Raw genomic sequence first — 12,006 nt, forward strand, 5'->3', positions numbered from 1 at the left:
CTCAATTCAAAGCCATTCAAGCCTCTCCCCACAGCGCCCCCTGGTGGCCGGACGGCGCGTTGCAGCGCCCCATAGAGCACAGCCATAGGAACACACAGCGACTCTATGAGGACCCTATAAGGACTCTATAACCCCTCCCCGACCCCATAAAGACCTCATTAAGACCCTATAAAGATCCACAGGACTCTAAGGACCCCACAAGACCCCATAAAAGCCCATAAGGACCCAGAAGAACCCTATAAGCGCTCCTTGATCCCGTAGGACCCACATTAATCTGCCCAATAAAGGTCCATTAACACCCCAATTAGCACCCATTAAAACCCCAATTAAGACCCCAATTAAGGTACCATTTTGAACCCCATTAAGACCCCATTAAAACCCCATTATGGCCCCTATTAAGGGGCATACTAAGAACAGTTCTCCAAGACCACAGTGTTGGGAAGTGGTGGGCTAGGAACGGTCCTCCAAGATCAAAGAGATGGGAGGACTGATAAGAATGGTTCTCCAAGACCATAGAATTGGTGCCTAGTGGGATAGGAAAGGTCCTCCAAGATCATAGAGTTGTAGAGAGATGGCAATACAAAGGTCCTCCAAGACCATAGAGATGCTCCACCTGGCTAATTAACACCACCTGAGGAGTAATTAAGTCCACCTACTGCTCTCCACAGCCCTTCAATCGCCCTTCATTAAGACGCAGCTAATTAGCAAAGACCAGCATTAAGGACTATTAATACCCCCACTAGGGCCCCTACTAAAGCCCCATTAATATCCAACTAACACCCCATTATGACCCCAATTATAACCCTATTAACACCACCGTTAAAACCTCATGAAGAACCCCATTAAGGCACCTATTAAGGGGTATGCTAGGAACAGTCCTCCAAAACCACAGAGTTGGGGCATGGTGGGCTAGGAAGGATCCTCCTGATTCAAACGCGCTCACCCCAACTCATCACTGCTTCATTAGCAAGACTGTAATTAACCAACGCAATTAACTCCTCATTAACAGCAATTAACTCGCAAAACCAACAACTCAATGCTCAATGCAGCTTTTTAACCCAAAAATAACACAAAGCCAAATAAAGCCACACTAATTAATATCTAACAACGCAGGTTAACCAGTAATTAGTTGCTAATTAATCATTAAGTAACGGTCATTAATTACCTGGATAACCGTCCACCCCGCAGCTGCTTCAATGCAACTTTAATGACGCCACCCCGCCCCCTTTAATACCCTCGGTCTGCGACGGAAGTGACGTCATCACGCTGTGACAGAAGCGAAAGTGCAGCTTCAAAATGGTGGCGCGCAGCGTTGCGTTTACTACGAAGATCCGTAGTACCGAGCGGAGGATTTTCGGTGCTTTTTATCGCTTTACTCGGTGTTGAATGCGCATTTCTTGGGCCGGCCAGCACCGCTTTCCTCCACAGCAATGGGAGAATGGGGCCGGTCTGTTTCAAAGCAAGCGCGTATGTATTTCTATCGCTTTGTGTATTTCCGTGTGTCTTTTTGAATAGCAGTTCCTATTAAAACCCCGTTATGGTTTTTACGGGGAACTTAAGAAGACACTGCGAGGGAAGGGGGTTTATGGGGTCCTTATGGGTTCCTTACGGGGTCTTATGGTGTCCTATAGGGTCAGAGAGGGTTAATGGGGTCCTTGTGGGGACCTCGTGGGGTCCTATGGGGTCTGAGGAGGTTTATAGGATCCTTATGGGGTCCTTATGGGGTCTGAGAAGGTTTGTAGGGTCCTTATAGGGTCCTATGGGGTCTTTATGGGGTCCTATTGGGTCTGGGTCAGAGAGGGTTAATGGGGTCTTTATGGGTCAGAGAAGGTTTATGCAGTCTTTATGGGGTCAGTAGGGTTTACAGGGTCCTTATGGGGTCCTATGGGGGCTTATGGTGTCCTTATGGGGTCCTATGGTGTCTTTATGGGGTCTTTATGGGGTCTGAGGAGGTTTATAGGGTCCTTATGGGGTTTGATGGGGTCCTATGGGGTCTGGGAGGGTTTATAGGGTCCTTATAGGGTCCTATGGCATCCTTATGGGGTCCGATGGGGTCTGGGAGGATTTATAGGGTCCTTATGGTGTCCCATGGGGGCTTATGGGGTCCTTATGAGGTCTGAGGGGGTTTATAGTGCCTTTATGGGGTCCCACATGGTTTATAGGGTCCTGTGGGGTCTTTATTGGGTCTAAGAAGGTTTATAGGGTCATTATGGGGTCCTGTTGGGTTTTATGGGGTCCTTATTAGGTCTGAGGAACTTTAAGGGGTCCTTATTAGGTCCTATGGGGGCTTATGGGGTCCTTATGGGGTCTGAAGAGGTTTATAGGGTCCTTATGGGCTCCTTTTGGGGTCTGAGTGAGTTTATAGGAACCTTATGGGGTCTTTATGGAGTCCTAAGTGGGTTTATAGGGACCTTATGGGGTCCTTATGGGGTCTGAGAGGCTTTATAGGGTTTTTATGGCGTCCTATGGGGGCTTATGGGATCCTATGGGGTCAGAGGGGGTTAATGGGGTCCTTATAGGATCCTTCTGGGGTCCTATGGGGTCTGAGTCAGTTTATAGAGTCCTTATGGGATCCTGTAGGGTCTGTATAGGGTCTAAGAGGGTTTATGGGATCCTTATGGGGTCTTATGTGGTCCTATGGGAAGTTATGGAGTCCTTATGAGGTCTGAGGAGATTTTTAGGGTCCTTATGGGGTCCAATGGGTTCCTATTGGGTCCTATGGGGTCACAGGAGGTTTATAGGGTCCTTATGGGGTTTTTATGGGGTCTGAGAGGGTTTATAGGGTCTTTATGGGGTCCAAGAGGTCTTTATGGGGTCGTATGGGGTCTGAGAAGGTTTATGGGGTCCTTATGGAGTCCTTATGAGGCTTGCTGATGTGACTCCCATCTTCAAGAAGGGAACTATAGGCCTGTCAGCCTGACCTCGATACCGGGGAAAGTAATGGAGCAAATCATCACGGTTGAGATCGCACGGCACGTGCATGGTGTCCAGGGGATCAGGCCCAGCCAGCACAGGTTCATGAAGGTGCAGGTCATACTTGACCAACCTCATCTCCTTCTATGACTGGATGACCAGTCTGGTAGATGGGAGAAGCGCTGTTGATGTAGTCTGCCTAGACTTCAGCAAAGCCTGTGACACGGTCTCTCACAGGCTTCTGCTGGGGAAACTGGCTGCCCGTGGTCTGGACAGATACACACTTCCTTGGATAAGGAACTGGCTAGAAGGCCGTGCCCAACAGGTAATGGTTAATGGAGTTAAATCCAGCTGGTGACCCGTTATGAGTGGTGTCCCCCAGGGGTCGGTGCTGGGGCCCATCTTGTGTAATATATTTATTGATGACCTAGATGAGGGGATTGAGTGCACCCTCAGTAGTTTGCAGATGACACCAAGTTGGGAGGTGGTGTGGATCTGCCTGAGGGTAGGTAGGCCCTACAGACAGATTTAGATAAGCTGCATTGCTGGGCTGAGATGAATGGATGAGGTTCAACAAAGCCAAGTGCTGGGTCCTGCACTTTGGCCACAATAACTGCATGCAGCACTACAGGCTTTGGGCAGAGTGGCTGGATGACTGTGAAGAGGAAAGGGACCTAGGGGTGCTGGTTGATGCTCAGCTGAACATGAGCCAACAGTGTGCCCACGTGGCCAAGAGGGCCAGTGCCATCCTGGCCTGCATTAGAAATAGTGTGGCCAGCAGGAGCAGGGAGGTGATCATCCCCCTCTACTCAGCACTGGTGAGGCTGCACCTGGAGTATTGTGTTCAGTTTTGGGCCCCTCGCTACAGGAAAGATGTTGAGGCCCTAGAACGTGTCCAGAGAAGGACAAGGAAACTGGTGAGGGGTCTGGAGCACAAGTCTTATGAGGAATGGCTGAGGGAGCTGGGATTGTTTAGTCTGGAGAGGAGGAGGCTCAGGGGAGACCTCATTGCACTCTCCAACTTCCTGAAGGGAGGTTGGGGTGAAGAGGGGTTTGGTCTCTTCTCCCAGGCAACGGACAGGACCTGGGGAAATGGCCACAAGTTGTACCAGAGGAGGTTTAGGTCAGACACGAGGAAAAACTTTTTTTCTCAGAGAGTGGTCAGGCACTGGAATGGCTGCCCAGAGAGGTCGTTGAGTCACTATCCCTGGAAAGTTCAAGACGCGTCTGGACGAGGAGCTGCGAGATAGTTTAGTAGCTTGTGGTAGCAGTAGTAGTGAGAAGACGGTTGGACTAGATGATCTTATAGGTTTTTTCCAAACTTGTGATTCTATGATTGGAAGTGGAAGATTGCTGTATGGCTTCCTACAAAATAGGTTATAGAAACTGCTGAAGGAGAAGGTAATTCAAGCAACTTTGCAGAAGTGAAGGCCATGCAGCTGGCTTTGGACACCACTGGAAGAGAAAACTTATAGTACTCCACCTCTATTTTGATTCATGGACAGTGGTGGCAAATGCCCAACAGGTTATAGGAATGGAAGCAGAACAACTGGCAGCACAGAGGCAAATCCATCTGGGCTGCTGTGAAAAGACACTGCTATCCGGGTAGAGAACTGTAAAACTGTAAAACTACTCTATAGGGTAGAGCTGTAAAACTATACCACATAGAGTCTCATGTATCACGTATCAACCAACAGGTGAATTGAGCAGTTAGGATTGCAGTGGCTCAGATAGATCTGAACTGGCAATGTAAGGCTGAATTATTTCTAGCCCAATGGGGCCATGATACCTCCAGCCCTCAAGGAAGAGATGCCACATATAGATGGGCTTTGGATTGAAGGCTGAGCTTGACCATGGGCACTACTGCATAGGTTATCCATGAACATGAAATGTGCTGCAATTAAGCAAGCCAAGGAATAAAGCTTCCTAAAGGGCAGGCCCAGCAGGTCACTTGTATCACACTTTCACAAACTCACCACAGCAAGCACCATGTGCTTGTAAAGCTGGACACAACCATATATGGCTGGAAACCTCTCCCATGCCACGTATCATTATGCAAGATAGCACCCTGGTCCTGGAAAAGCAAGTCGTGTGGTGACATGGCACCCCAAAAAGAGCTGAGTCAGACAACAGGATTCATTTCTGAAACAACCACAAACACCCAAGGACAAAAGAGCGTGGCACTGAGGGGGTATATCACATCCCCTACCATGCACCAGCTGATGGGAAAATTGAATGATGCAATGAACTGTTAAAAACTACACGGAGACTAATGGGTGCTGGAACATCCAAACATCAGGATTCGCATTTAGCAAAAACCATCTGGTTAGAAAGCATTCTGGGATATGCCAGTCGAGCTGGCCCTACCCAGTTAAAACTGTTAGTACTGTAAAAGGAGATAAAGTCCCTGTAATACACTACAATATAATCCCTTTTGAGCAGTTTTCTACAGAAGATACTTTTGATGTAGAAAAAAGAGCATTTAACGAATGTCTTGGAGAGCACAGGCACAAAGGTACTCCAATTTCATTCCAGAAAGAAGAGAATCTCAAATCAGAAGTTTGAAATGCTCTCAGGAGAAACTGACAGATCAAGTAAAATAACTTCAGCACTCCCTGCTATGATTTGCTTCCCCAAAGAATCACTTGGAAGGAGGCAGAGACTAAAGAGAATTTTGTAGGTATCCGTTTCCCTCCTCCTGTCATATCGGAGGTGTCCTAGACACTACCGAAGTGTCAGGATGGGCTTAAGTGCTGTCCAGTCAGTAGCAGAATCTGCTGCCAGAGGAGCACTGTGTCCAGATCTGGAGCCCCCAGTACAAGAAAGACAGGGAGCTGTTGGAGAGGGTCCGGAGGAGAGCCACAAAGATGATCAGGGGACTGGAGCACCTCCCCTACGAAGACAGGCTGAGGAAGCTGGGCTTGTTCAGCCTGGAGAAAAGAAGGCTGTGGGGTGACCTCATTGCAGCATTTCAGTACCTAAAGGGAGACTACAAACAGAAAGGTGTGGGAACGTAAGAAAAAAAAAACAACTGTTCAGAGCAGCAGCTGTGGAGCAAGGTAAGTGACATGAGAACCAAGGAGACCTTTAGAAGAAAAAAGAACATCTTACAGCTCTGATTGGCTAAGCTCCTGTGTGAACGGTTGAAGAGTGTTTTGCAGAATGCTCTGTTAACATGTATAAATAGAGTAGTGCTTAACAATAAAGCAGACTAATAGCTTTTAACCACATTGGTGTGCTGTTATGTCTCTAGCGTGTCCTGAGAGTCCAGAGACTTCCCTACAGGGAGGGAATCAACTCTGAAGAGTTGCTGTCTCGTTCAAGGCCAGATTGGATGGTGCCCTGGGCAGCATGCTGGTATTAAATGGGGAGATTGGTGGCCCTGCATGTGGAAGGGGGGTTGGAGATTCATGCTTCCTTCTAACTTTGGCCATTCTATGATTCTGTGAACCTGTGGTACAGGCACCGATAGAACCAAGTATCATTGTGCATATCATCCCCTATACAGTAGGGCTGCAGAAAGGAAAAACTCCAGTCTGAAAACCAAACTGGCAAACATGCTCAGAATTGACCAATGTGAAAACTAGACTAGACTCAATTAGAGTAGGCCGGAATGGCATAGCTCAGTTGGAAGGACCTGGAAGGTTGATCAAGTCCAACTGCCTATGAGATGGTGAACAAAAAGCTAAATGAAATTTTGAGAGGCATTACCCAGGGGCCTTTTGAACACAGGCAGGCTTAGAGCATCAACCAGCTCTAGGAAGCCTATTCCGCTACCTCTTGCACCGACTGTACATAAAACATTGTGGATACAAAACATGGAGTGTCACCTCCTAAGTTTTTACCAGGTAGACCCATGGGATTACCTTCAGTGGCAATTAATGGGGGTGGGACTGGTGCAGCATTGCTAACATGTTCAGCACAGTGGTGACTCAGTGTGTGAGCCATCCTGGACATGGCACTAATGTCACAAAGGCAGTGACTGTCGCAGCTTACATCACCAGGTAATTGACTGCTGCAGGGTACAGCAGGGTCATTCCCCAGTAAGAATGCTGTGGTGCAGGGGCAGAGCTGAGGTTCTACCCCAGGAGCATCAGGACACAGCAGTGAGCTATCTGGCCAGGTTTAGGCCAGAGACCAAGGAGAAAGCGAGCTGCGTGGGTGGTTCCTGAAGGACCAAGCTGCGTGGGATGGAGGTGCAGAGGGCTCAGGAAGCCTGGCCCGCAGGCCCCCTGCAGTGCCTCCTGCAGGAGGGCGAGTTTGGCCTACTGAGCAATACCCTTATCTTGGAGAGCAACTTCTTCCAGGTGAGTGGAACGCCTGGGATCAGAGGGTAGGGCTGTGGCCTCAGGGGTGGTGAGCATCCCACGAAGAGGCCAAGGCTAACTGATCCCCACGCATGCAGGTGAGCCGCCAGGGAGAGGTGCTGAACGTGTCTAAGCATGCACAGGTGGTGACCATGGGGGTAGCCGAAACTGGCCCTGCCATTGGAGTGCCCAATGTCATCTTAATGGCTGTCCCTGCGGATTCCCCAGCCAAGGGGCTGGAGCTCACCAGGTATCCTTTGTTCCCATAGTCTGCATTCCCTCCCAGGATACGTTGCAGCCCAAGAGGCGGAGTGTCTCCTGAACGTGAGGTTTTCCCTGGCTCAGGGTGCCCATCACCATCACTGATTGGCTTTCCCCACAGGCTGCTGCCGCTGCAGTGCGTAAAGCTGACAGTGTACAGTGGTCTCCAGCACTGCCTGCGGCTCCGCTTCCCAACCGGCCGCAAGGTGTACTTGCAGCTGTTCCCTGGGCCCAGAGCTCGGGAGCTCTTTCTGCACTGGGCTGTGCTGGTGACCATGCTCCCTGTCCCTGGGATGCCTTGCATCCACCGCACACCTGCAGAGGAGCCTGCACCCAGGGGGGAGGCCTGCTCCGTGAGCATGACAGAAGCCAAGGTTGAGGCTAAAGTCAAGGTTTCTGCTATGGACCTGTCTATGGATGAGACACTGACAATAGGAGAAACAGCAGAGACGGACAAGGCTCCACCTGCTTCCAGCACACCAGAGGTGAGGACTGAGGACTGAGACAGGGCTGAGTCCAAGACAGGGAAGAAGGTTCAGACAGGCCGGGAGTCTTGAGTGTCACTCTGCTCTTATTTCCCAGGACGTTCCCAATGAGACTTCTGCAGATGCCATGAGACGTAGAAGCAACGAATATCTTGACACCCTGGCAACCACTGCAAGGAAGATGCTCTCCTCTGGTGAGATCCTGTCCCCCAGAGCCTGAATCCTCTTCCTGTAGCCAGCGGCTTCATGCCTGGAGCAAGGCTCCATGCTTTGGAGCCATGCCACATCCTCTCTACATGTGCTTCTCCACTCTCTGCAGGATGGCTCTCTGTCAGAAAATGGGCGTTCTGGAGAAGAGGTTGCCGAGGTCCCAGGCCTACTCCCACAGCAGGTGCTGCACACTGAGCAAAGCCTCTATGGAGTGGGCAAGAAGAGTGTTTTGCTGGATTTGAGATTCTCAGTCTCTGGAAAGGATTACTAGAGGTTGTGCTCAGGCTTACGCACAGCGATGCTAACAGCACTGTGTGCATGTGGTATGTGGCTGTTTGAAGGAAGCAGGTCATGTCCTGGGCCACAGCACTTGCTGATGCACCTCCAGTATTGTTGGGAACATTTTATCCATCCCAGCAGTCACAGGAACCAGTGGGTCACTGCCTGAGACTGGGAAGCACTGTCTCTAATCAACAAGAGGCAGTTGACATCATGGTGGACAATTCTGCATTTGAAAGCATTTCTTTGGAGTTGCTTGCCTTCGAAAGGGAGGGTTGAGGCATGTTTATTGGCTGGACGCTTGGTCTCCAAGCAAATGAAAGGAACTTGGTAGAGGAGACTGGGAGATGATACCACTGTATCCCGTGAAGGCAAAACAGAAGCTGGCGTCTTCCTGCTTCCTCTTATCTGCAGGCTTAAATTTGCAAGGCCTGGAAGAGGGAACAAAGGAGTTCCTGCTAAAATCCCTAAGGCAGAAGCTGCTACTCCAAAGGAGCTGGCTCTCAGGCACTTTGGACTATGAGTTGTTCTGTCCTCATTTGCCATCATCAATTGAATAACACAACCTTGGATGACCTACCACTACTGAGGACACATCACAACTGAAGATCAACAGCTGATAACAAGATACTGGTAGACTGAGGAGTAGTGAAAGGCTTTGCTTTGCTGTGTTAAACATCTGTCTGTCTGTCTGTCTTTCTCCATCTTCTATCTTTTCTTTCATCTTTTGTGCTCAACAGCCATTGCCTAAAATTGTGTTGCCTGTAACATGTATTACTCGTAATCAGCTAGCTAGCCAATTTTACCTCCAAATAGTGCCGTTAGTTGTTGAGAAAGCTCTCAATAAAGTGATGTATATTATTCCTCTGAGTCTTGGATGGCTCCATTACAGTACTGACTCGGGGAGGCCCGACTCAGGATTCACCTCCCTTGAAATCTACTGAGTGGGATGAGATAGTTGCTACCCGTGCCGGTAGGCTGCATGGGAGAGGTGCTGATTGTGCCTAAGCTTGTACAGCTGGTGACCACGGGCAGCAACTGGCCTCACTGCTGAGGACCCAGTGTCATTCTAATGGCTGTCTCTTAAGTCCCTCCAGCACTGCCTGCAGCTCTGCTTCTCCACCAGCTGCAAGGTGTTCTTGCAGCTGTGCCTCAAGCCCAGTGCTCAGGTGCTTTTTCTGCACTGGGCCACGCTGGGAGTCCATACTGCAACTCGCTCAGGAGCCTTGCAGCCACTACACACTTGCAGAGGGGCCTATGCCCAGTGCCGAGGCCTGCTCCGTGAACGTGGCACATGCTGAGGTTCAAGCTGAAGTTGAGGCTCCTGCCTTGCACTGGGGCTGAGGAGCTGCCAGGGGGAGCTCCTGGGCCCTGGGGAGGGCCCTATCCACCTCCTGGCCGTGTGCTGGTGGGAGCATGTGCTGGAGTGCCAGCTGTGGGGCCAGGATGTTTCCTGCAGACTGTCCTGGGCGTTTCTTCTGACGTATACAGCGGGAGACGGTGGCCTCCTTTTAGGAATGTGATGCCTGCTGCTGGGGTGTCTGTTCCAGGAAGCTGCTCTTCTTCCTCCTCCTCCTCAGCGCTCCACAACCCACCTTACAGTAGTGAACCCAGCCCATCGCCATGGAGTTGGGACTGGACTGCTAAGACAGACAAAATGATATTGTCTGTATGACCTCTTGTTCCTGCAAGTTTTGCTTTGGCTGCGTCATGTGGTAGGCAAAGATGAAAGTAGAGGGCTCCCCTCTGCAAGCAGGCATTCATCTCTATCCCATACTCCATGTAGTCTCAAATATTTTTGGAAGTCAGCTACCGTGCATGTCCAGAGGGACATTGGCATATATTAATGAGTTCTTGGAAACGAACGTATATGTATGCCAATGTGCTGCATATATATGTCTTAACTATTTAAAATGTATTACCTGAACTCTGCGAGCATGCTTGTTTGTAAAGTCCCCTGGTACTTATTTTGAGGAGTAAAGGAATGACACATTGGAGTTGGAGTTTTCTTTCCAGATTTCAGATGAAATTTCAAAGAAATAGAAATGCAAACCTACTTCTTGTCTTTCATACCTTGAAAGCAGGCAAAACATGTTTATCATATTCATCCTTCAGAAAGCTATTCTCCAAGGAAGTGTATGATTCAAATTTTAGTAAGTACCACTGCTCTGTATTTAAAGAGTAAGGGGTATTTTTACATAACTTACTTTTGTGCTAAAGAATTATGTATACAATTTGGGATAGATCCTCTCCTGCTAACAGAGCAGACTGGTGTCTGAAGACTGAACTTTTGATAAGTTTTGTAATTGATTTTATTCATCTAGGGTATTATTACAGAACAAGAAACAGTGGGAGTATACATTTTAGGCTATTTCATCCAATAATTTTCCATTACAATGAGAAGAGGAAGCTTTGTGATGGTCTTACTGTGGCCTTCCAATACTTAAAGCAGACCTACAAGAGAGATGGAGAAAGATTCTTCACTAGGGTGTGTAGACGTGTTACAATATTAAACTAAAAGACCATAGATTTAGATTAGATAAAAGGAAAAAAGTCTTTACTGTGAGAGTGCTTGCATACTGGAACTGCTTGCCTGGAGAAGTTTAGGATACCACCTCCCAGGAACTGTTCCAAGGTCAGTTTGTACTGGACAATGGGAAGCCTAATCGAATGTAAGTTGTCCCTGACAGTGGCAGGATGTTGGAACTGAATGGTCCTTAAGGTGGTTTCCAACACAAACCATTCTGTGATTCTGTGAATTAAGAGTTGTTAATAACAGTACCTTGTTGTATTTGATTAAGGACAGGTTTTGTGCATTTAAGATTAATTAAAAGTGGAAATTCCTGTCACATCATCAAAACTAATTTATTATATGCTGATCTATGCTGTATGAACATTCTTTTTGTCAGTTTAGTTTCATTCTTTTAGTAGGTGGAGTTTCTTGTGAAAAGATTAAGAAATTCTGCAAAACGCTATTTCACAATGAAATTCATATTTGCAGTCTTGTAAAGTACATTCAGTCTCATGTTGAAGTGGCATTTTTCAAAAAGGTTAAGATCATAATTCATGATAGTACTTTTAATGGAATAGTTTATCATCTGTTAATTTGTCTCTTTTCATCTGTCTGCTGTTCTTGCAAGCAATGTTGCAATTACTATTGAAGCTCTTGCTTCAGAAGATTCATGTAAGTGAAGCTTCTTTTATGAGACTACTTCAGTTCAAATAAGTTTACAGGTCCTTTTTGATGTACCTTTATTGTGTTTGCTGGTGTATATTAAACAATTTGTGAGGGCAAAGAAGTCATACTGTGACTAGAAGCTATCTTGAATTACTTAAAACTGGAGAAAACATGGAGGAGTGAATACAGCTTAGAAAGTTGTATCACTTAACAGCTGGCAATACCATAACATGCATTATGACTGTGTATTAACACTATGACTTCTGCGAATTAGAAGTCTGTAAGTACTGCACACATTTATGCATAGACTTGCAATCATGATTGGGAATGCTTCTATGAGAAACAGTCCATGTTTGTAGAAATTTGCTACTGT

At 47.8% G+C, this 12,006-nt stretch overlaps 1 protein-coding gene across 2 annotated transcripts; it reads left to right on the plus strand.

Moving 5' to 3' along the window:
* Positions 1-1,157: 1,157 nt before the first annotated feature.
* LOC104917142 (uncharacterized) lies at positions 1,158-9,316 on the plus strand. Of its 2 annotated transcripts, XM_085213585.1 has the most exons (6): positions 1,158-1,467; positions 3,151-3,238; positions 7,319-7,470; positions 7,603-7,966; positions 8,064-8,160; positions 8,286-9,316. In XM_085213585.1, the coding sequence occupies exons 1-6, from the start codon at positions 1,439-1,441 to the stop codon at positions 8,369-8,371; spliced, it is 816 nt and encodes a 271-aa protein (XP_085069711.1). In that variant the 5' UTR covers positions 1,158-1,438; the 3' UTR covers positions 8,372-9,316. The 2 variants fall into 2 exon arrangements, with proteins under 2 accessions (XP_085069711.1, XP_085069710.1); XM_085213584.1 differs by having other exon boundaries at positions 1,158-3,238.
* Positions 9,317-12,006: the final 2,690 nt, after the last annotated feature.

This window comes from Meleagris gallopavo, chromosome Z (genome assembly GCF_905368555.1).
Source record: "Meleagris gallopavo chromosome Z, MGAL_WU_HG_1.1, whole genome shotgun sequence".
In the NCBI taxonomy this organism is placed as follows: domain Eukaryota; kingdom Metazoa; phylum Chordata; class Aves; order Galliformes; family Phasianidae; genus Meleagris; species Meleagris gallopavo.